At 45.7% G+C, this 25,216-nt stretch overlaps 1 protein-coding gene across 5 annotated transcripts in view; it reads right to left on the bottom strand.

Annotated features, from left to right (window-relative positions):
• Nucleotides 1-2,233: 2,233 nt before the first annotated feature.
• The window catches only part of RUBCNL (rubicon like autophagy enhancer), a 36,811-nt gene continuing 13,828 nt past the window's right edge, over nt 2,234-25,216 (bottom strand). For 3 of the 5 annotated variants that reach the window (XM_032611668.1, XM_032611669.1, XM_032611667.1), the window contains exons 3-14: nt 22,866-22,948; nt 22,196-22,406; nt 18,215-18,316; nt 17,698-17,758; nt 16,756-16,885; nt 14,647-14,792; nt 13,111-13,175; nt 7,665-7,903; nt 6,529-6,590; nt 4,768-4,921; nt 3,717-3,807; nt 2,234-2,528 (exon numbers count right to left, since the gene is read on the bottom strand). In XM_032611668.1, the coding sequence (XP_032467559.1) occupies nt 2,407-2,528; nt 3,717-3,807; nt 4,768-4,921; nt 6,529-6,590; nt 7,665-7,903; nt 13,111-13,175; nt 14,647-14,792; nt 16,756-16,885; nt 17,698-17,758; nt 18,215-18,316; nt 22,196-22,406; nt 22,866-22,948 (1,466 nt within the window). In that variant the 3' untranslated portion in view covers nt 2,234-2,406. Of the gene's footprint in view, nt 2,529-3,716; nt 3,808-4,767; nt 4,922-6,528; nt 6,591-7,664; nt 7,904-13,110; nt 13,176-14,646; nt 14,793-16,755; nt 16,886-17,697; nt 17,759-18,214; nt 18,317-22,195; nt 22,407-22,865; nt 22,949-23,472; nt 23,525-25,216 lie in introns of those variants that run through there. The other 2 variants (XM_032611671.1, XM_032611670.1) reach the window with 2 other exon arrangements.

Raw genomic sequence — 25,216 nt, 5'->3', positions numbered from 1 at the left:
ACCAGGGCAGGGAGGAACCACAGCCCAGTCAAACCTGTGGACTGGTGATTTAAATGGCCTCATTCTTCCTCAAAATAAAAAACCAAAAGCATCACTTCCTGGTAGCTCCTGTGCATGCTTCCTCAACATCAAAAGTGTGTCTCACACCCATACACACACACACACACACACACACACACACACACACACACACACACTCACCAGTGCCTTACAGACCTGGCAGCCTGAACACAAAGCCCTTCAAGCAATGCATAAGCCACAGCAACTCCCTCAAATCAACGCAAGGGAAGAATGTGAGAAAATACTCAGCCAATGCCACCAGCTGAGGTTTGACCAGCACTTAGAAGTTAAAGTGTTTTTTTGGTATAATCTAAGAAAGATGCCACGGAAGAAGTGGGAGTTGGAACATGGTCTTTGGAGGCAGGCAGCATGCATAACTTGTGGGAACCTAGGTAAGTTACTTCTCTTCTCTAAGCCTCAGTGCCCTTACCTGTAAAATGGAGATATTGACATGAACCTCGTAGGACTGTTATAAGGAATATCAACATGCCCCTCGGATCCTAGATTCCTAAGACAGAATATAAGCTATGGGTGAAAATGAAACAGTGTCTTAAATTTCATCTCATTTATCTTATCCTATGTGCCTGAATTTCTATTTAAAAGAGACCTAGCTTGGACTTCCCCAGTACCCAGTGGTTAAGACTCCCCGCTCCCAATGCAGGGGTGCCCGGTTTGATGCCTGGTCGGGGAACTAGATCCCGCATGCATGCCACAACTAAGAGCCCGCATGCCACAACTAAAGACCCCACACGTGGCAACAAAGATCCCGCGTGCTGCAACTAAGACCCAGCACAGCCAAATTAATTAATTAATTAATTAAAACACACTGAGATTTTTTGTAATTAAAAAATAAATAAATAAAAGAGACCTAGCTTAAATAATGAATGGGGGCACAGCTCCAGCAGAGGCATCTGGGACGGGAAAACAATTGACAGGATGAGAAGATGCCAGATTTATAGTAGACACTCATTTCTTGCAAGTACTCAATATCATCCCACTGAATGAAACACACACACATACACACACACACACACACACACACAACACTGGATGAGGTGAGGGAACGACCTGTCCCACTTTACTGCTTGCCTGTGCTGTTTGACAAGTTCATTCTGAGTAGGTTTACTTAGGGCGTGAGAATCCTGGGGACATGACACCACGTTCCAGACTAAAGATGTGCCGAGAAGGGACCCAGCCCCAGGGCCCTTTCTGAAGCGGGAGAAAGTATATAGGAGGCGGAAGAAAAGCATGTAAATATAAGAAATATTAGGAAAAAGAAATTTATAAAGGTTTAGTGATTCACTTAACCTTGTTAATGGAATGTCTATGATTTTAAAGTTATTACTACAATCACATTGTGTTCATCAACAGCATTTCCCCACAGCGTATTTAAGTCTTCAAATATCTTATGGTCCATTTTATGTCTATGAGACAAAACACTGAAAGTTCTACCCACCCATGCGTCCCTTGACTTTGTGGAACAAAGGTGACAAATACAGGTTTGATTTGTGCCACCTGAAAGAGCGCCATCTAGAGGCAACTGCTTCAAACGGCACCTGCGTACCCCGCTAAGCATAAACTCATCTTGACACAGATGTAACTGCAAAAGTCATACGTACCCTCTGTACAAACCCTGGAATAAGTAAATCTGTAAGACTGATACAATTACAAAATGGAATTTAAGTTGGAAGAAAATGCCTGAGCAAACAGATTTTTGGTTGCCTTTTTGTTCCTTGGCAGTACCAATCCCTTTCACGAAACAAGCTTCACGGGAAGAGGAACTGAGTCATTTGCCTTGTCAGTTACAATTCATAAAAAATAGGTTCTACCATTAGCTAAATACAACTATTCAAATACAATTTAAGAATTATCAAAAGAAAAAAAAAACCTTAAAAAACCAGTAGCAGCAAAAACATTGAACATCTGTAAACAAAATCACCGGTAACAACCCTAGGCTTAATAACAAAGGATCTGCATTCTTGTAAAATATTAAATATATATAATGAAGAGAATATTGGCCATCTTTTTTCTTAATAGACAACACTCAATAATAAAACAATCTTGGGCTTCCCTGGTGGCCCAGTGGTTGAGAGTCCGCCTGCCGATGCAGGGGACACGGGTTCGTGCCCCGGTCCGGGAAGATCCCACATGCAGCGGAGCGGCTGGGCCCGTGAGCCATGGCCGCTGCGCCTGCGCGTCCGGAGCCTGTGCTCCGCAACGGGAGAGGCCACAGCGGTGAGAGGCCCGCGTACCGCAAAAAAAAAAAAAAATAATAATAATAATAAAACAATCTTATCAACAGGAGACGTGATCATAACAAGTGTTTCACAGTCTTTCTCACGACAGTCAAGGGCATGATGTCGCCACAGAGGGCAAACTTTCCAAAAGTCTTCTCCTCGCCGCGATCCTCGCACACCGGGGGCACTCGGAGGCCTGGAAGCACTGCTTGTGAAAGCAAGCCCTGCATGCTGCAAGCAAAGAGGACAGCCGTCAGCTAACAGGTAGCTGGTTTTCTCAAATATGTACAGACGCTTATCCCCATCCCGGGGAGAGAGGGGATCTGAACCCAGAAACCAGAGTCTTCCAAAGAGAAGTCAGGCAGGTTGAAACTCAGAGGGACTATAAAGTCCCCAGTAGGTCATGAGGGCCAGTAGAACATGAGGCTCAGACAGCTTGATGTCATGGATGCTGCAGTGCCTCCCAGATCTGTCCAAAGACCACCCCCCAGGGTGCTAAGAGTGCATCACCACATCAATGGCTGATGGCTCAGGAGGAAGCATCCCTTCTCTGGAAATGGCCCTGACTAAAGAGAGCTGGATTGATCAAGGTCATGCCCCCTCGCTGGCCCCAGCCCGCATCTAGTGACTGGTCAGTATGAGGTTTAAAGACCTGGCTGGCTCTCTTGTCTCCAGTTTGGCAAAATGCCGTAAAACCATCCCAGCTCCCCTGAGATGCACTGAGTCTTCATGGCTACCCCACCACTGTTCAACTTCTCCCTCTGCCCAACCCTGCTGCCTTCATACTCTCGCAGGTGTTGAACCTGAGAAGTGCCCTAGTGAACTTGGGATTGACTGTGATTCAATTACAAAACAGGGGGGCAGCTGGGGCTTCCCTGGTGGCACAGTGGTTGAGAGTCCGCCTGCCGACGCAGGAGACACGGGTTCCTGCCCCGGTCTGGGAAGATCCCACATGCTGTGGAGCGGCTGGGCCCGTGAGCCATGGCCGCTGAGCCTGCGCGTCCGGAGCCTGTGCTCCGCAACGGGAGAGGCCACAACAGTGAGAGGCCTGCGTACCGCAACAAAACAAAACAAAACAAAACAAAACAAAACAAAACAGGGGCAGCTGTACCTTGCCCTGATGTAGAAGAATTGGGGGACAGGCCAAACAGGGACCACCTCCTCTCTCCAAACCCTGTTCCATAAGACATCATCCTTTAGCTCTGCCCCACTCAGATTCTCCCCCCTGTGCACCCAAACCTTTATAGGCTCCAATTCAACACAGAAGCACACACCAGCATTATTATACTTTAAAGAAATAACACAGTGCTTTAGTTATTAAGCTGTTTTTAAGTTATTTGTGCTTAAGTCATCAAACTTAACTTTGCACTTAAGTTATTAAGCCACTGTAAAGCTTAAGGTATTATCGCATTATGATACCTGAACATCTTCTACACGTCGTGGTCTGAAATGGGAAGATGACAGCTGTACTCCGGCAAAATTCACAAATGAAACCCTTTCCTTGACACAGCTGTAAGAATAGGAGTCAAAAAGTGAGAGTCCTCATTGGTAATGCTTCTGACGCAGAAGCTGCGTTACCACTTTCACAGAACTTTATAAACACCAGTTTTTTCCCCAGGTATTGAAATCTTTTATTCTAGCATCCCCCAGATTGACTGTGGAAGTAACAAGTTTCTGCATTTAAAACGCTTATATAAATTCATGAATTGCAATTTTCATAGAAGTCAAATGAAACATTCTGCATAGGACAAAAGATATGCCTATGCAACATATCATATTTGCACAAGGCAACTGAATGTCGTGGACATACGTAACAATTAAAAAGCTTGTCTACAGCAGATGATGTAAAGATTTCAGCTTGGTATTCTATAAGCCAAGACTGTACGCTGCTCTTACTATACAAGAGTTCTAATGACATACAGAGTTCTGTAAACACCAATGTTTAAATGTCTATGACTCTAGCCTCTAGAAGGAACGGGATGCTGTAACCTGCCACAGTGGAAGAATCAGAACAATAAATGTGCATTTGTTTTGTCTGGAGAAATTGCACATCAGGGCAGTTTGAGGCACCAGAGAAAGATCATGATTTTAAGTAGGATCTCATTTTGTTTCTGATAGCTCCCCTGCAACTTGTCAGGCTCTGAAGACACAGAGGTCCTGATCGACTGGATCCTGAGTCTACACAGCTGCATTTGGCACGTCAGGGCAGATGGGAGTCGAGGGAGGCCCCCGCACAGCGCTGGGCGCCCAGACGACAAGTCGGTTGGCCCAGGCTTGCATCCCAGTAAGATGCTCTTGGTCTGGTACTTAACAGCTCTGAACCTCATTTTTTCTCATCTGCAAATAGTGTTGCTGGTACTTTCCTCAGAGATTGTGAGGGTTAAACGAGGCAAGTGCAGAACACCCTGCCCAGGCCTGGCCACAGAAGGGACAGTTCAGGGATGCACCCACCAGGGCAGACAAACCTCACCTCACAGCTGGCCACGTGCGCGAGGGAAACTTTCAGAATGTCCTTGAGCTGGGGCGCCAGCAGCCCTTTCTTGACCCGGACCAGGTCCTCCAGGGAGAACAGGTTAAGCTCATCAGTCAAGTGTCCTGGCACCTGTTCAAACTCCTTTAACGTGCTGCCGGAAAGGAAACCAAGGGGAAATCAAACCCACCTGACACAGGCAAGGGCAGAAACAGGGGGGTGCTTTTTCCTGGCACTCACACTGAATATTTTGAATTCAACTTTTTAAAAAATTGCCCCAGGAACAAGTTAACTTTACTCCCCACTTTACATTTTGCCAACTGCTTGGAAGCCAGGAAGTTAAAATTCCATAAACGCCGAATTTCAAAAAGCTGAACAAGAAAAGTGTCTCTGGCAGCCTGCCCATGTGCACGTTGAGCAAAAGAAAACTGAAAATTTGTTTTTCCAGTCCTGCAAACGTGTACTGAGATAAAAATTACCACTTGATTCATTTCCACTACATTTCAAGTCCATCAGCATCACTGAGTGATGCCTCAGGAGGGTTACGATGACTCCCAAACCACTGGTCCAGCACTGAGATTAAGATGCAGGCATCCAGTGCTTCCCTGGTGGCGCAGTGGTTGAGAATCCGCCCGCCGATGCAGGGGACGCGGGTTCGTGCCCCGGTGCGGGAAGATCCCACATGCCGCGGAGCGGCTGGGCCCGTGAGCCATGGCCGCTGAGCCTGCGCGTCCGGAGCCTGTTGCTCCGCAACGGGAGAGGCCACAGCAGTGAGGGGCCCGCATGCCGCAAAAATCTCTGCTAAATTCATGCTTGTGCCTTTATGGACATGGCCTTCAGAAGTTCATCCTCAGGCTATACCCATGGATGCAGTCGGAGATTCAGCTAAAGCTTAGTGCTTTTTTTTTTTTTTAATAACAAAAGATATTTAAAATGTATGAGGTGTTCAGTAATAGGACAATACTTAATACCACATCATAGTACAGACTCTAACACAGCCAATAAAAGTTGACATGCCTCTCTATCAGCATAGTAACACTCGTCACAACAAGCAAAAGAAAGCAACCCAAGAAGGGTGGATGGGTCCACAACAGGTGGAATATACATACAATGCAGTGTCATTCAGCCTTACAAAAGAAGGACATCCTGACACAGGCCACAGCGTGGGGTGAAGCTCAAAGACATGATACTACATGAAATAAGCCAGTCACAAAATGACAAAAACTGTTTGATTCCACTCATATGAGGTACTTGGAATAGTCAAAATCATAGAGGCAGAAAAGAGAAGGGTGGTTCCCATGGGCTGGGGGAATGGAGGCTGGGGAGATGGTGTTGAATGGGTACAGAGCTTCAGTTTTACAAGATGAAAAGAGTTCTGTGGATGGACGGTGGTGATGGTTGGCCAGCAATGTGAACGTACTTAACCCCTTAACTGGACACTTACAAAGGGTTAGGATGGTAAATTTTATGTTATGTGTATTTTATCGCAATTTAAAATAATGATAATGATAATAATAGCCCACTGGTTAGAGCTGTTCCATCCTTATACTGGTCCATTCTTCTTAACATGTTAAATTCCCTGCTAGTGAGCTAGAAGGCTTCGCAACACTCAAGAGGGGCTCCGCATCCCCAAGGAGAGTCACAAGGTGATTGCTATGTACTGGAGGAGCTGGGCCTGGAGGCACAAAGGGTCAGCAAGTGCGTGGGGTTATCAGACCTCCCATTCACAGGCCCGCCCGCCAGCCCAGCCAGCAGTAGCACCTTTCAGCAAACCTGCAGGTCTTCAACAGCTTCCTGATATGAAATAGCTGCTCCTGGATTTCCTGATGTGAGGAACCAAACGGGGGGAAAAGTAAATGTGATAAAATAACACTGGAGGATGTATGTACACGTGTAGCTGATTCACTTTGTGATACAGCAGAAACTAACACACCATTGTAAAGCAATTCTACTCCATTAAAGATGTTAAAAAAAAAAACACTGGAAATGTACAAGTCAAAATTAAATGTTATTTCTAACCTTGAAATGCTACAACTCTAGAAAATAAGCTTTTGAAATACACGGTCTTTATAGCAGGGGTTCATTACTGAGTCCAGAGATCTACAGAGGGTCCAGGAGGGACCCAGGTCTCGGGGAACCTGAAGCTTATACAATGTTGGGGGCCTTCTTTAAGAAAAACACCAAACTATATACAAAAGGATGAGGTCCTGCGATTTGACACACCATGGATGAACCTGGAGGACATTATGCTAAGTGAGATAAACCAGACACAGAAAGACGAAAACTGCATGATCTCACTTGTATGTGGAATCTAAAAAAGTCAGGTACATAAAAGCAGAGACTAGAAGGGTGGTCCCTAGGGGGGAAGAAGTGAGGGAAATGGGGGGATGCTGGTCCAGGGTACAGAGTTGCAGTTACGTAGGAAAAGTCTAGAGACCTCATGTATAGCATCATGACTACAGTTCACGAGACTATATTAAATATTGGAAATCTGCTGAGAGAGTAAATTTCAGGTGTTCTTACCACACACACCCAGCAGGTAACTGTGTGTGGGGACGGATATGTTCATTAGCTTGACCAGCAATCATTTCACCACGTATACGTATACCAAATCGTCATGTTGTACACCTTAAACACATACAATTTTTATTCAAAAGAGAATAAAATTCAAAAGCTAGGTATAAATGAAAACTACGCATAAATGTGAAATTTGGTTTGGGACCACGGAAGGAGCCCAAGCAGGCGAGGGTCTCTGAAGCATAAGCTCCATCCGCTGGATGGTAAATCCGCCCCTTTGAGGGTCTGTCTGGATGCCCTGAGCTGGGGGAGATGTCCATTTACTGCCACAGGACCCGTTCAGCCACTGGACTCCCTTCCCCGGAAAGGCAGTTGCTCACCCTCACTCTGTCCAGCTCCTTGGCCTTCGTATACAGGCCGTGGCCGACGTGCAGCAAGTTGAAGATGGGCTGGTGCCATATGCTATCCAGCAGCCGTTTGGAGAAATTGCTGACATAGTACCTCCTGAAGTCCCACATCCTGAGGATGCGGGCAGGGATGCACGACTCCGCGTACGAGTGGCAGCAGTCACAGAAATACTTGCCCAGGTATTCGCAGTACCGGAGCCGCTTCACAAATTCTGCAGGACACACGGAAGGATGAGCACTGATCACCTGACGCTGGAAACCCACCCTTGCCTGTCCCCGCCTCCAATTCCCTCCCAAGGGCAAGACTCAGCTCGCTGTTTTCACGACGCTGAAGCCGTGCTGGGGAAGCTCTGGCAGACACCGGAGGCCTTGAGTCATGGCCATGCATGAGCTTTGCTTTTGTGTAACAGATGTTGGGAAATAGAACCCTCCCGAAACACTCTTGGATTTGGAAGATGGGCCTTTTAAACTGACGTGTGGTCAAAAGAATATGAGATTCAGGGTCTGGGGATTTGGTGGGAGTCCAGTCTCAACCCCTTACTGGCAGGAAGACTCTTATAAGCCCGAATCTCTTCGGGCTAACTGTCCTGAAGCCACGAAAACAACTCAGAACTGGATTCCGTGATATCACACATATGAAAAATGCTTTGGAAATGATAACGCACTCTGTGTAGACTGTTAGGAAGTAGCACCCCAAAGAGTTCTTGAATAAATCAGTGAGGAAAAAAATAAAAACACGCACAAAGGCTGGGAATACATAGGAAGAGGAAACACAGCCAGTAAAGATGTAAAAAACACTCAGTCTCAGTAACACAGACATGCATATAAAATGAGTGAAATACTTGGCTTTGCCTCAGACTGTCACACATTTAAGAGATCCAGAGCTGGTGAGGTGTAGAGTGGTGGGCACTCACTCACAGGGCTGACAGGAGAGGCTACCTTTTAGGACATTTCCGTGATACAGTTCAATTCTTAAACATGAGGCAGTAATCTTAATTCTGCAGCATTAGACAGAAATGCTAACTTACACGTGTGGCAATAGAGAAAAGCGTTCATTACAGCACATTTATAATAGATGCGGGGGGCGATCTAAATATCCATTAAGAAGCAACTGGTTAGATAAGCATGGCGCACTCAACAGTGAGATGCCCGGGGGTCTATGAAATACAGGGAAGAGTGTGGGCAGTGGCCGTGCAGGTATAGGTGTGTATAATGTGATCTGTATTTTGTTTTTAAAAATAACCTCACACAGTCCGAAAAAGTGCCCACCAAAAAGCCATCACTGAATACTTCTAGAGGGTGGGGGAAAGAAAGGAGTTTTGCTCTTTGCACTTTTTAATTTGCTAAAATGAACATGCATTGCTTTTGGAAATATTGTTAATAGAACATATTGACAAACAAAAGGTATAGAAATTAATGCAACCAATACCTGGGTGCCCACCCCCTGGCTTAAGAAAGAAAATGGCAGTTCAGTTAAGCCTCCTGTGCGCTCCTCCCTCAAGACTAGGGTCTAAGATGAGCCGAGGGTGACCTTTATCATTCATGAAGGAAGCTGATTTTCTCCTTAGGGCACATCACAGCCTTCCTGTGGTTAGGAACACTGGACAGCATTTCAGCACTATGCTTGGGGGCCATTTTAAACAGCTGAAACCATCCCAAAATGCAAAAACGTAAAAACACATGGCACTAAACAAACTGTGAAAAGGACTTGTTTACAGCATGAGAGCTGAAACAAGGAGGCAGAGCTGCCTTGTTCAATTTCAGCTGAGAGCGAGTGCGTCGGGCAACTCACATTTCAGGCGACACATTTTTCGGTGCTTTGCACATACCTGTGAATGCCTGTGCAAACACCGTGAGCACTGATTGTGGAGTCACAAGTAAATTTTAGGGAGTAGGCAAATTTGCAAATACGGAATTCGTGAGTGATGAGGGTCAACAGTAAGTACATATGTACACACGCTATTATCAAACTCTACATTAACATATGACACTTCTCTAGGGTTGACAAATTATTTGTGAAGAACTTATTAAGTGCTTAATGATTCATGTCTGAGCTCTCAAATTTGAAACTTTGAAAAGTCTACTGTACTGTGTCTACTTCCCACCTTGGATTAAGGTCTCTGATATGAAGAATAATGAGTATTATTTTGCGTATGATAGGGCCTCAACACGTTTTATATTAAATGGGAAAAACACAGGGATATCCCGGCCCCTGAACTCTATTTTCCTGATCGAACTTAGCAAGATGTGAAGACAGAGGAGGACAGAAGGGGCCAGTGCATTTTCCTGTCAGAGTGCATCTTTCTCTAACATCTAAAATCCTAACGTTTCAACATCCAGCCACTCATTCACCAAATTTCATTGAATACATACTAAGCATTATACTATCAATACAGAATGAATTACGTCCATCTCTTTTGGTTTCCTCAGTCCTTGAATTAAAACAGAACAAAACAAAGCACCCTAAACCAGCGGTTCTCGACCAGGAGTGATTTTCCCCCAAGGGACATTTGGAAATGTCTAGACAACTTTGGCTGTCACCACTGGGGAGCTGCTAGAGGCATCTAGGGATGCTGCTCAACTTCCTACAACTCACGGGGTAGTCTCCCCCATGCCCCTCCCAACAACGCACAGCATAGTCTCTCCCACCCCATCCCCCACACATAACAAAGTCAGCAGCACTGAGGTTGAGAAACTCTGCTCTGAACCACAGTCGTCCTCATCTCAGGAAAAGTCAGTGTCATAGAAAAAAAATAAGAGGGAAAAATTCTAGAACAGCGCTGTCCAACAGAGCTCTCTGTGAGGACAGAAACGTTCTTGATCTGTGCTGTCCGATACAGTCACTACTGGCCAGAGGTGGCTGCTAGGCGCTTGAAATGTGACCCGTGTGCTTGAGAAACTGGATTTTTAATTTTAATTAACTTTAATTTTCAGTAGCCGCAGGGGCTAGTGGCTACCATACTGGACAGTGCAGTTCTAGCATAAAGCTGACTAAAGAGAAATAATGACGAAATGCAATGTATGAAACTTGGTGGACAAATTAGCTATAAACATCATCTTGAGGACCACGAACGAATCTGGACTAGTATTAGACAACATTAGAGAATCGTTGTTCATTTTCTTTGGTGGGATAACTGTTCATCAGTCTTATTTTTAGGACCTGCTAAAGGGTAAAATACCATCCTTTCTGCTGTTTACGTTTCAAATGATTCAGTTTGTATGAGATCGGAGGAGAGTAAGAAGATACGACAACTAAATTGAGTGTGGAATTCTGGATTGGACCCTGGAACGGATAGCGGTCATTAGTGGAACCCAAATAAACACTGTAGGTTAGTTACCACGATTGTATCAATGCTAATGTATCAGTTTTAATAATTATACTATGATTATTGTAAGGTGAAGGGTGGGTGAAGGGTATATGGGTTGTGCCTGTACTATTTTTGCAACTCCTCTGTAAGTCTAAAAATATCTCAAAATGAAAAGTTAAAATTATCCTAAGAACTATAGGAGGTTCACGGGAAAAGTCCGAAATGATTTCCACGGTTGCTAACGCTCCTGCCGTCTGTGCTCTGCCTACCTCTGTGGCATGTTGTCTGATCTTGTTCCTACTCTCCAGTCATACAGGACTTCTTTGCAGTAGCCTTGGGCCCTTTACATATGGTGACCCCCCAAACCCATATACACACACACACACACACACACACACACACACACACTATCTCTCCCCCTCCCCTCCCCCTCCCCTCTCCCTCCCCCTCCCTCTCTCTCTCTTTCTCTCTCTCTCTCTCTCTCTCTCTCTCTCTCTCTCTCTCTCTCTCTCTCTCCTTTGGGGACAGTCACTTCCTTATGAAACCTTTCACTCCCCGCCCCCTGAGCCCAGACTAAGTTCCCTGGCTTAAGTTCCCATAGCACTCTTGCCTTTCTCTTTTGTCGCAGGCATCACCCTGTTATTTACTTGGCTGATGACTTCCTGTCAGCAAGCTCCATGAGGGAAGGACCATGCTATTATCAGTGGTGCAGGCCTACGTCTCCACATGTGAACAGACTCTGGGAAGTACTTTAAAAGTTGGTGGAATCATAGGCACGCATTCACACTTTCTGAGTCATGCATTCAATATTTACTGAGGCACCAGGATACAGTGGTTAACCAAAGAGACATGGTCCCCACTAGACTAGCGGGGAAGAGGGTCATTCAAAGAAAATTAGTTACAACTGTGATGCATGGCAGGCACTATCATTCAGCATGGCAGAAGGAAGTTCAGATAGATTTCTGCTTTCTATTTTTATTTCTTGAGGTGGAGATGCTCAAAGTCTTTTTCCTTCCAAGATTGCCTATCAAAGGAATGCTTTCCCACAAAGCTCCTTTCCCAGCCTTCTCAGGTTAGACCTATGGATGCCTTCACAGCAAAAAACAAGTGATTCCCAGTCTCAAGAGAGCAACTCGCCTTTCTGACGGGGTGAAACCTAATTTTCTAGGCCCTGGGGCCACTCCCTGAAACCCTCTTAGAGGAGTCTGGCTAGCTCCTGCATAAGCCATTCAGTCATTCAACAAATATCTTCTGAGTCCCAACTGTGTGCCAGGTACGCTTGTAGGAGCAACAGATAAAGCAATGGATAAAACAGACCACATATCTGTCCTCATGGAACTAGAGTCTTCTGACGGAGACAGACAATAATAAGAAAAATCAGTAAAATAGGAAAGAATATTTTAGGGAGATAAGCAGTTGAATAAAAAATAGAAAGGAAGGGGAATATAAAGTGTGTGTGTGTGTGTTTGTGGCCAGGAGGGTGGTGAGGTGGACAGTTTCGATAGGGTAGCCAGGGAAGATCTGTGAATGAAGATGGGACGGAAGGAAGAGAACCAGTCAGGGGGACGCTGTAGGGAGGGCATTCCAGGGAGAGAGAAGCACAAATGCAAATCCCGGAGTCAGGAGAGAGCCTGCCGCCTTCAAGGACCAACAGGGAGGCCTTGTGGCTGGAGCTCAATGCCCGACGGGGAGAAAGTTAGGAGATAAGAGTCGGAGAGGTAATGGGCAGTCACAGAGCCTTGCACGTCACGGTGGCCTCTTCATGAAAGAGAGGGCGGCATCATGAAACGCCTATAACTTCTCATCAAAGGCATCTCTGACAAAAACAATGCACCGCCCAACTCTGATGTATAGAGGGATAAACAGGAAATATAAGAATTGGTTATTTGGGGGTGCTTTTTAACTTACAGTATTTAAAAATGCAAGGGTATGGACATGAAATTATGTAAATTTCATTCACATGCTTATGAATCAAATCATTGTTGAACAGAAGATTTGTTGCTGTGTAATTATTGCTTGTATGCATTTGAGAGAAAAAATATACCCATACTTATGTTTTAAGAAAACAATGTTATCACCTAATAAGCAGGCAACCCATTTTCCATACTTACTAGGTTCTATCGGAGTTCCACAGCCAGCACAGAAAAAATTTTGGGCCGCTACCATGAGATCCCTCCTGAGGGCAGAAAATGATTAAGAGTTACATTTCAGAAAAGGCCAAGGGGGATATTTTTCACTGATTGGAAGAGAAATTGACATCATCATACTTTTCTTGGCATGGGGGCTTAATTTTATCGTTTTTCATTCGGGAAAGAAATAGAATTATTCAGTAGAGTTTTCTAGTTGAAATCTCTCGGTCTTTTAAAAGCCCCTGCTACCACCAAAGCAGAAGTCGGTATCACGAGTAACTATTCCACCGAGGGGTCTTTAGAGACTTCTCACTGGGCATACACAGAATTCTCTCTCCACGGAGAACTAGAGGCACGTAATACACGGGAGAACGTTCAGGGGTACGAGACATCAAGAGATGATGCACTCGGGCAGTTTACAGATGGACCCAAAGACATTTAGATGAATAAGAGGTAATATAAGACAATGCCATCAAACATTTTTGGTGAAAGATAGTCTACTGAAGTGTTTGCTATTGAACTGTTAGTGTCACAGTTCCACATGGGATTTTGGAAATATGGAGAAAGTTGTAAATGTTTAATACAGTTTAGGGTCAGCAAAAGTGGCCACGGTAAAAATATGTGGAACCCTACTCATGTGTCTTTGAGAGGACCCAGGGAAACCCCAGAGGAAAGACATCCCACACCAAGGGAAATGACCCCTCAACAAGGCTTGGAGAGGGGGCTCTTCGGCCCAAGCAGCCCCAGAGAACTTCCTGGCATTCTCTTGAGAGAAAAAAATAAAGTCAGTCTATAAGGCACCGCCACAGGGAAGGCAATGACCCTTACCAGTCCCCTCATAACACTGCAGTCTGTACACTGAATTAAATACCAACCAAGAGGAATGAAAAAAACTGTATTTCGTTACAATGTCCGTTTGTCTACAATGCCATCTAGTCTCAGAATAAACACTACTTTAAATCATTATATATATTTATATACAATGTATTTATTTCCTTTTTTTGCACCATCTTGGTTTTTTTGTCTTTTAGGATTTTGTTACTTCACAGAGAACAAAGATGTTTTTATTTGCATTCTGTTATGTTTCTTAACTATAGGTGCGCTTTTCAAGATTAAATTTTCCTTTAAAAAAAGTAATTCATTGATTTTTACTTCACATTGCACTGGAAAATAGTGGGCTAGTCTTCAAATTATCGTGTGTAATTTTTAAGGCTCCCTGTTAGCCACTTAATACGAGCCTATTTACTTTTCAATTGTTATGTAACGTTCATAATTAAGGACACATAGTTAAATTCTCAAGTTGTCAAAACTTACAGAACCCAAAAGCCCATGATAAACAGGGTGCCAAGAAAGCTAACTCAGAAAAATATACCCAACTCTACTCTTCCTAAAACAAATTCTTCTTTGTCCCTTGGTATATTATTTTTTGCCTTCACCTATTTTCAGAACGAGTCAGGTGGGACCCCTAACAACTTGTTTTAACTGGACTGGAGGGTCCAAGCAGCAACCCAGACTTACTTGAGTGGTGGATGAACATTAAATATGATTTGAAACCTAGGGGGCGCCCAGTCTCCAGTGCCTCTGATCCTCGACTTCAATTTAATTTCCTGTACTATATCCGTGCTGGATTCAAAGTCTTTCTGGACACATTCTTCATTTACAACCTGCATAAATAACCCAGAAGAGGATTTAGGAGCAACAGGCATATTTCAGGAACTGAAATAAAAGAACATTCAGGGCTTCCCTGGTGGGGCAGTGATTGAGAGTCCGCCTGCCGATGCAGGGGATACGGGTTCGTGCCCCGGTCCGGGAAGACCCCACATGCCGCGGAGCGGCTGGGCCCGTGAGCCGTGGCCGCTGAGCCTGCGCGTCCGGAGCCTGTGCTCCGCAACGGGAGACGCCACAACGGTGAGAAGCCCGCGTACCGCAAAAAAAAAAAAGAAAAAAAAAAAATGAACATTCAAATGTGTTCCCAACATTAAAATTTACCTTGAGAAATGAAAACTGCTTTCATCTGAACTAAAGGACCTGGGCAGAGCCTTCCCTGTACCTAAAACCCTCTGCAGGAGACTTGCTTAAGACACCACACAGCTGAGATCACTTTGCTTGGTATTTTTCAGTTAGTTCTTTTGTTTCCAGACTTCAAATTGCTGTAAGTAGGTCAGTGTGACCTGGAATGCTTTCCTGCACAGCAGAACCTTACCCTGCCTAGTCAATAGGCTGACAAATGGTGCGGATCAGAATCCCCTGTTGTAGTCAGACTTTTCCAGAAGCAGCTCTCTGCAGACACTTCCCGGCTTATACAGGTGCAGAGGCACCTCTCCCTACCATTATACTTTCCTCTTAGCATCTAAAATCCAAACTCCTGAACTTAGCATCTATGCCCTCCATAGTTTGGTCGTTTTCGAGCTTAATTTCCAAGGAAGATTAAGATTAACTGTCCCCAAAACACACCCAGCTACACACAAACACACGTTTTCCAACCACACCGAATCACTCTGCTCAAGAAACACACCATGTGGACTTCCCTGGTGGAGCAGCAGTTAAGAATCCGCCTGTCAATGTGGGGGACACAGGTTCAATGCCTGGTCCGGGAAGGTCCCACATGCCGCGGAACAACTAAGCCTGTGCGCCACAACTACTGAGCCTGCACTCTAGAGCCCGCGAGTCACAACTACTGAGCCCACGAGTCACAACTACTGAGCCCACAGGTCACAAGTACTGAAGCCCGCGCGCCTAGAGCCTGTGCTCTGCAACAAGAGAAGCCACCGCAATGAGAAGCCCACACACCGCAACAAAGAGCAGCCCCCGCTCACTGCAACTAGAGAAAAGCCCGCCAGAAGAAACAAAGACCCAATGCAGCCAAAGATAACTAAACTAATTAATTTTTTAAAATATTAAGAAAAAAAAGAAACACACCACGCGGACTTCCCTGGCGGTCCAGTGGTTAAGACTCTGAGCTTCCACAGCAGGGGGTGCAGGTTTGATCCCTGGTCGGGGAACTAAGATCTCGCATGCCCTGTGGCATGGCCAAAAAAAAAAAAAAGGGAAACACACCCCGCACCTCCCTGTCACTTTTGCTGCAGCTGCCCTTTGCCAAGAGTGCCCTTCATGTACCCCTACCTGCTACAATTCTGCCTGGCCTGACACTTACCTTGAATTCTGAGATCGCCTATCAGCCTTCCCAAGTTCCCCTGATGAAATGGAACACTGCCTTCCCTGCACTTCCAGAGTGCTTTTCTCCCACCCCGACTTTAGCCTCTGCCACAGAGTCCTCTGCCGCGGTGGGTGGCCTGCTCGGCAGGCAGTGTGGAAGGGAACCAGCCTGGGCTTTCAAACGAGGCAGCCTGGGGCTCGACTCCCGCCACTCTACCACTGACCAGCCCCACTGAGGGTCTGGAACTAACACTTTAAAATTAAAATAACAGTAGCATCTACCTAATAGGAGACTTGTGAGGATTAAAACATGAATTGCTGAGCACAGACCCCGGTGCATCACAAGCGCTCAATAAACATCAGATCCATCAGCACCCAGCAACAAAGAAAGACAGAAACATCTGATGTGAACAGCAGGCAAATGAGAATTCAGGAACCTTTGATTCAAGGTCAACTTCTGTTGATACTTACTATGGAGCCAGCTGCATTCAGGGAGCCTGCCAGCTGATAATTAACTTCTGACATCCAGCATTTCTTGAAGAGGTGGTATAACTCTTTGGCTATTAGCTCAGCCGAATTGAAGTTTGGCTCATAAACGACACTAAAATGTAAGAGATGCAAAAATGGAACACTATATTCACGAGGAGTGTTTTACGGTCTTGTGCTTCAGGTTTTCAACTATCCTTCCCTCTCCAAAAACCAGAGGAGGTGTCATACAACAGACCGTGCATCTTACCGTGCCCACCGACGGTTATCTTACTCGACTCAATGCCTCCACGCTCAACAGGGCAGCTTGTGTTTGTTGAGGGTACCAAGGGGAGGGGTGGTGAAAAGAGCACCAGATGTAGAGTCAGAAGACCTGAGCGCAAAGCCCTACCTCTGCTCTTTAACAGCACGGTGTCCTGAGGCACATCTCATCCGAACCTCAGTTTCTGCATCCATAAAATGGGGTTTAAGAAAACCCGCCCATCCCACCCATGAGGATTAATGAGAATGTGTACAAGAGTCTTTGAAAGGGGCTTCCCTGGTGGCGCAGTGGTTGAGAGTCCGCCTGCCGATGCAGGGGACACGGGTTAGTGCCCCGGTCCGGGAAGATCCCACATGCCACAGAGCGGCTGGACCCGTGAGCCATGGCCGCTGAGCCTGCGCGTCCGGAGCCTGTGCTCCGCAACTGGAGAGGCCACAACAGTGAGAGGCCCGCGTACCGCCAAAAAAAAAAAAAAAAAAAAACACTTAAAAAAAAAAGTATTTGAAACACTCTAAAAACACTGTAGGAACTTTAGTAGTGATGGCTTCATTTCTAAGCAGTAATCCTTGTTATTGGAACTGGCTGAATTTGGCCCAAGATGTCAGAGGCCTGGGGTCTACGGTGCCTCAGAGGTGATGGCCCGGGGGTCTGTGTGCAGATGATACCTCTTAGAGGAGCTGCAGGAACATCCACAGGTCTCTGTGGTATTACTGAAATCTCCAAGTTCTGTGGGAAAATCAAAGAAAGGGTAGGGAGGTCTTTTAATCTGTTTCACCTCATCGTAGTCAAGTTTATGAGAGCACAGAAAGAGCTGCCTGCATCTCAGAAGGGACCAATTATTCAGCATCTCCATACTTCACATTCTTTTGTGTTTCTACTATGAGACTACAGCTAATGACCAAAGATGGGATTTCAAAATAGGCCCATCTGAAATTTCATCAAAATATAATCGAGGCGCCAAACAGATATCAGACCGTAACGAGCACCTGCTTTTGCATTCAAATCTACAAATGAGATGAGAGATTAATATCGAGACATCTTATTTTTTATATCAGGGACATTGTCTGATCTTGGGAGGAGCTTCTCTGAATGCCACGTAAGGTGGTACTGTGTGTGAAGAGTGCCAGTATGTGTGTGGGGAGGAGGGTACCTAGTCACAGATCATGAGTTTCCGAATCTTACCTACGATAACGAATTCATCCAAGTCACATTTGCAGTCCTCTTTCATCACATCACAGTAAGTAGGTGTTTCAACCACTGGGCTGACCTGTAACACAGCACAACCTAGAAGAAGAAAGGAAGGAGATTTCACCAACAAGAAGAAAAAGGACTGCCCAACCTGCAACACCCAGCTAAATCGAAATTGGGGAATGAAAGGGCTAGTTGATTTTTTTTTTTAATTTTAAAATTCACCTGTAAGAATTAAAAAGTACAGGGAGCTCTTTTTGTGGGGGCCATAGGAGTATTCTGCCTACTTTTATGTAAGTTTGAAAATGTCCGTAATACAAAGTTTTACAAAATGAAAGAGGGGGAAAAACACTTTTTTTTTCACAGTGAGGCAAAGAGTATAGGTGACAAACATTGTACTGGGTTGAACATGTCCCCCAAAATCATGTCTACCCAGAACCTGTGAATGTGACGTGATTTGGAAATAGGGTCATTGAATTGTAATCAAGTTAAGCTGAGGTCGTACTGGATCAGGGCAAGCCCTAGACCCAATACGACTGGTGTCATAAAAAGAGGGAGATTTGGACACAGACACAGATATTCGGAGAAAGAACATCCTGTGAAGATGGAGGCAGAGACTGGAGGGATGTGTCTACACACCAAGGAACATCAAGGATCCCCAGCAACTGCTAGAAGCCAGGAGACAGGCATGGACCAGAGCCTCTGGAAGGAACCAACCTTTCCAACAACTTCATGGCTGACCTCTGGCCTCCACGACTGTGAGAGGATAAATTTCTGTTGTCTTACGTCACCCGGTTTGTCATATTTGGCTACAGGAGTCCCAGGAAACGAATACAAATACGTGTATGCTTTTCTATCCCTAATACCAGTTTGGGGAATTATCCTAAGAATGTCATTAAACTGAGGGAAAAAAGTGAAAGAGGAAGGTTTTGATCACAAAGGAGCTATCTGCAGTCCTTTTAAAGTGTTAAAATATTGAAAGCTACCTAAATGCCAAAGAATTGGGAAATGATTTTGCAAATCACGGTATTACCTCAAGAAACACCCTCACTGAAAAATGTGATCATTGAAAAAACCATTCTAGCTGGGGGACAATCAACTTCTCAGCTTGCTTTCCTCATGGGTTAAATGGGGACAATTTCACCCACCTCTGTGTTTCTCACACTCTTTCGATCATGGTCAGCAGTAACATACAATTTACATAGCAACCTAGTACAGGCACAAAAATAGACTTAACTGATAAAGTTCCAGGAAGCATCGCTTACCCTATGTGAAGTGCATGCTGATACTGTCTAGTTTTTTGTTTTTTGTTTTTAATACTCTCTTGATCAACCTGCAATTTGTTGAACGCCTGCCTTACCTCATGGGGTAACCTCTATGACCATAAATGTCACAAGAGTGATAAAAGATAAATATTTTTATCTGTGTGGTAGAAATATTTTAAAATTTCATTTCACATATTCATATTTTTAAAAATTTTCAGCTAAGGGCTTCCCTGGTGGCGCAGTGGTTGAGAGTCCGCCTGCCGATGCAGGGGACACGGGTTCGTGCCCCGGTCCGGGAAGATCCCACATGCCGCGGAGCGGCTGGGCCCGTGAGCCATGGCCGCTGAGCCTGCGCGTCCGGAGCCTGTGCTCCGCAACGGGAGAGGCCACAGCAGTGAGAGGCCCGCTTACTGCAAAAACAAAAACAACAAAAACAAAATTTCAGCTAAGCATGAGCTTCCAGTCAACCATTCAACAAATATTTATAAAATATTTCAGGCCAGGCACTATATTGAATGCAAATATAAATAAGACAAATTCTAATCTCTCAAAGAGCTTAAGACCTCATGAGGGGGCTGAGACACCGACACATTTAACCACAAGAAAGCAAGGTGTGTGTCGTAGGCCTTCAGAAGTTCAGAGGTCGGGGGAGCCATGCACATAGATAATCACAGAGCATCCTGGAGCACAGCTTACGATTCATTTCCCATGAATGGTCCCTCTGCCCTGTGATACAAATCAGGGAGCACGCCACAGAGCTCGTACTGGGAGATTGCTTTTGAAGAATGAGAAGGAGGAAGGAACTGGTGTGCTGTTCCTGGGGAACCGGCAATCCAGGGGAGCCCAGGGAAGCAAAGGGAGGGAGGCAGGGGCTTATGAAAAATGTCTGCCAGTGAGTAGAACAGGCTAGTAAAACTGGAGCCCATGGTACAGCACAGGGAAGCAAATGGCGGGAGATGCCTGTTGGAGAGGCAGGGAGCAGGTGGACCCCAAAGGCTGAAATCCCAGGGTAAAATGTGGAACAAACTCAGCAGGCCATTTTAGAGGATTAGAAGCTGTGTTCTAGGAGAAGAGATGTGTGTAGAATAAACGAGGGGAAAGAGGCTGAAAGTAAAGAGAGAAAACCAAAGACAGCAAACATACATGGAGGACCTAGATGCAGCTGTTACAGAATGACTGGCCAGAGGCTGCTGTGATGGTCCAGGTGAAAGGTGGGACTGGGGCACAGGTGGTAGGATGTTGTGTTACTGTTAAGTCAGAACTGATTTTTTTCCCTTGTAGAAACAGGACGGAGCATGGGTATGAGGAAGAAGAGGCACAGGTAGAGCCCCGTGTACAGGAATACGAACCCCTTCTTTTCTCCCCACGGGTGGCCTCAAGGGGGACAATGGTCCATATCACATTCCCCGGCTCCCCTGGCCACCGCTGGCTGACCAGTTGTGGACACCCAGTCAAAGCAGGCCCAGCCAGGTGCCGTTCCCTGGGAATGTGGACTTGGGGTCCTGAAAGGCTAGGTTGAGCTGTGAGACCCTGACTGAGCCATCAGGGGGACTGCCGAGCTGAAACCAGATGCTAGGGGGAGGGTAGAAGTCTAGCCGCAGGAAAAGACTGCACGAAGAGAAGTAATGAGAAGCCACAAAACCCCAGAAAAGACAGATACCAGAGCTGCCTCTCTACTCGTCAGTTCTGTACTGGCCACCACTGGGTTCGATGAGGATGCTTTGTATCCTTTTTTTTAACAAATCCCTGTAAATATGAGCGAGGTAGTATATTTGACATCTATTGATCGCACACCTGTTTTGTGCCAGGCGTTGTGCTACACACGGAGCCGGTGCCTCCCTCGTCACTGGAAGGTTCCTGATTAAGATGCTAAGTAAAGGCAGTCCCAGCGAAAAGGAGGCTTTAGTTTTCATCTTTTTTTTGAAAGGAGGGGGGTTGTAAGGGAGTGATAGATGACTAGCTTAGACAAGTTAAGTTAGTTACCTGCCCACCAGGTAAACGTGTTCAACAGCTCCCAGGCTTGTGAAGTAAGCCCTTAGAAGAGAGGTGAAGGGCTGGGAAGAAACTGGGGAGATATCAAGGGAGAAGGAATAATGGAAAAGCATTGCAGCGGATGGAATCTCCCAGGAAGTAAATATAGAGAAAGAATCTAGGACTGAAGCAGGACTCAGACTTAGGAAATGGGAAGAAAATGGTTAAGTCCTAACTTCAGTTCTCAGCTTAGGGCCCCTCCGGTCCAGGAAGGCTCCCTGGATCCCAGAATAAAGAGAGATGCCCTGAGCCCGTGACTCGCCATGCCGGGCCCTTGCTTCTGTTAGCCCAGCGATCACGCATCCCTTTCTCAGCCTCTGCTCTGGCGTGACGGCTCCCTGGGGAAAGGAGCACATCCTGTTTCCTGCGGATTCCCAGCACCCAGCGCGTCATGGGCTCCTTGTTATTGGGATGAATGAAAGAGGTCTACGGGGTGGGGGGGGGGGTGAAGGAAGCCTGTGTAAGAGGGATGCTGAATGACAAGACAGAGGAAGAGGGAAAGCAGGATGGCGCCCAAGAAAAAAGCACATCGATTTCATAACTGAATGGAGCACAGTGACCAATGCCAAGCCAAGCGGCAGAAATGGTGGGCATTGTACAGGTTACTCCAGAAGCTTTAGACAGAGGGGATGCACGTGGCAAATACAGCAGGAAGCTTTCTCATATTTGCCCCACTTGCCTTCAGAGCCACTGTCGGACGAAGCGGAAGAGCCGGATTCCTGCTTTATGTGGCTATAAAACATCACTTCCAAGTCTGCCGGCTCATTCCCGAGCGACCCGCTGGCCCCTCCTGTACTCCAGGTCTCTGTGTGCTGTTGACTCAGAATACTACACTTCATATTCTCCATGACTGAGATAATCATATCTGCGATGTAAAAGTGGGCATTTTCCTGCAGAAGAAAAGATGATCAGTTAAAATTCTCACAGGCATAATCAACTTTTTTTTTCCACTGAGGGTGTATTAGATTGAAAAATCAAGAAGTCGTATTTAAGCGGAGTTAATGCATAGACATATAAATGTTTATTTAACTGCGTTATCATAGGTCATTACATCAAGTACAGCCCATATCTTCCAGAGACGGAAGATTTAGCCCACTGCAACCAAAAGATGACCCAAGTTGAATTTCTTGTGATATGAAACCCTAGACCGGTGGTGCCTCAGTGGGAGACCTCATTCATCAATCATGGAGAACTTCCCAGCTGAGTGCACACATTACCAATCAAATGCTGAAATGAAACTTATTTGCCACGTGTCATCCAGTGAAGCTTCCAGACTGAAATCAGAACAGCATGTTCTAGGGGATTACCGCTCTCGGTGGTTTTAAAAAGAAAAAAGAAGCTGTGTTCACCTTTTCTACATCCACAGGGAGCACGAATGCCTCTGGTGAGACGGAATTTGAAGAAACGGTTCTTCCACCGACTTGAATAGCACCTGCCAATACAGCAAGTTATTAAAAATAGAGAAAAAGAAGTTCAAAGGTTATCTGAGAACAATTCTAGGGAGTGGTTTTTAAGTGCTGTTTTAAAAATCAGCACAGGCTCTTCCCTGGTGTCCAGTGGTAAAGAATCTGCCTTGCAATGCAGGGGACGCAGGTTCGATCCCTGGTCGGGGAACTAAGATCCCACATGCCGCGGGGCAACTAAGCCCGAGCACCACAACTACTGAGCCCGCGTGCCGCAAACTACGGGGCCCACGTGCTCTGGAGCCTGTGCGCCATGCGCCACCACTAGAGAGAGAAAACCCACACACCACAGCTAGAGAGAAGCCCTCGCGCCGCAACAAAGAGCCTTCTGATGGTAGACCTTGCAGATGGCAGAGGGTCATCATTTCTGCAAGAAGCTTCTGGAGTAACTTGGGAGGAATCCTCAGAGAAGGATTCCCAGAGAGCCATGGGAATGGAGGAGACCGATGAGGAAAGAGGGTGGAAAGAGAAGAGGATCGTGGAATCTACCTACAGGAGATGCAGGGTGAGAAGGGGCAGTGTAGAAGCAGGGCCTCAAGAACTGTGGGCTCATTCCTCCAACTCACTGCATTTGACCTAAAACTTCCTGTTTACAGAAACAAAATCTATCTGAAAAAGGTCAGCGCTGCTTCTCTAAAACGTTCTTCCTCCAGCCAAGAACAAGAAGAAGATGCAGAGGATAAATTCGGCTGACTCATCCACTCTGCGTCCTTATTAAGCCACTCCATTACCGGCAATGAACACCACCAAGACAAAAATGAGGCCTGTCATGTGACATCTTATTGCAGCTTGTAAGGCAAACCATTTCTGTGAGAGCCATAAGCGCTGTTGTCCCAACCTGGTGAATCAGAACTAAATGGTACAGATGTTTTGAAGGCTTTACAGCTCTCGGGGTGGCAAACAGAGAGGCAAGCAGAATCCCTCCAACCCCTCTGCCTCGTCTTCAAGAAGTCCACTCTTGCATGAAAACTTTGGACCTCTTAGCTTCAGAAGCTGTCTGGGGTGGGCAAACTTTTCCTGAAAAGGACTAGGTAGTAAATATTGTAGGATCTGAGGGCCACACAGCATGCGTTGCAATTACTACTCAGTTCTGCCACTGTCCTGAGAAAGCAGCTACAGACAAAACAAACACAACGGTATTTGTAAAATCAGGAGTCTGGCGGGGTTTGGCTACAGGTCATAGTTTGGGGACCCTGAGGATAGAGGAAAAAGCACAGAGCAAAATCAGACAGTGGATTCCGGTTCCAGGCCCACCCCCACCCCACCCCACCCCACCCCCGTTCACCAGCTATGCCTCTGCAGTAAAGTTTCCTCATCCCTGGAATTGGGATAATTATTATTATTGGGATATTTACCTTATTAGGAAACTGAAGGAGATAAGGAATGTGAAACCACTTTGTAAACGTGTAGATCCTACGCAGACAAAAGGAATTGTTTCTTACAGCCCCAGGAAATGCTGACAGGCTCAGGTGTCTTTCCCTCCCAAATAATCTAAAAAAGGAAAACCCTGCTGCTGCCCTTTGAGAGGCAGCAGATCCAGGAAAATCCCAGGCCTTGTGGCAAATGCCTGCTCTCCCCACTGCTGCCCCCATATCAAAGAAAGAAAGAACCATCTCCCTCGGGACTTCTTTTTCTTAAGCCCATGGAATGAATCCCCTTACCAAGTTTAAGAGATACTCTCAAAAGACAGAGTGGTTTTTAAAGGTACTTAGATTGCTGGGAATCACTGTTTTTGGACAAAGCGGCTGGGGTGCCTGTTTTCTTTCTTGGAGAAAGGATAACTTGAAATTGCAGAACCACTTCCTGTAGAGGAATACAAAAAATGATTTGGGGCAGGGGTACACTAAGCCCTACAGGTCATCTTCCGTCACTTTATAAGTTGTCGTGGTGGTGGCCTGCGGGAGAGAGGCCTTTCAATTTTCCGTTTTTTCCTCACTCTCCCCTGAGACAACCTAGTAGGAAACTAATTTCTCACTTTTCAACCAGTGGATTTACAAGTCACTCTTTTCCTGAGAGCTATCCGACCAGGTGAGCGAAAAGAGAAAAAAGGCCTATAGTCAGACTGTGCCATTTTGCTCAAATTTGGTTCTGAACTCAAACTTAGCCCACGGAGACTGTCCAAAATCTGCTCCTCTTAAACTATTAATAATATGTTAAAGATGGTCACCATCTTTGACTTTTCAAAAGTTTCAATAGAACAAATAAACCCCGTATCTTAGGAAAGTGGGAGGACTGGT

The sequence above is a fragment of the Phocoena sinus genome, chromosome 18, assembly GCF_008692025.1.
Source record: "Phocoena sinus isolate mPhoSin1 chromosome 18, mPhoSin1.pri, whole genome shotgun sequence".
Taxonomy (NCBI): domain Eukaryota; kingdom Metazoa; phylum Chordata; class Mammalia; order Artiodactyla; family Phocoenidae; genus Phocoena; species Phocoena sinus.
Note: the sequence above shows the minus strand (reverse complement) of the source record. Positions and strands in the feature narration are given on the sequence as shown.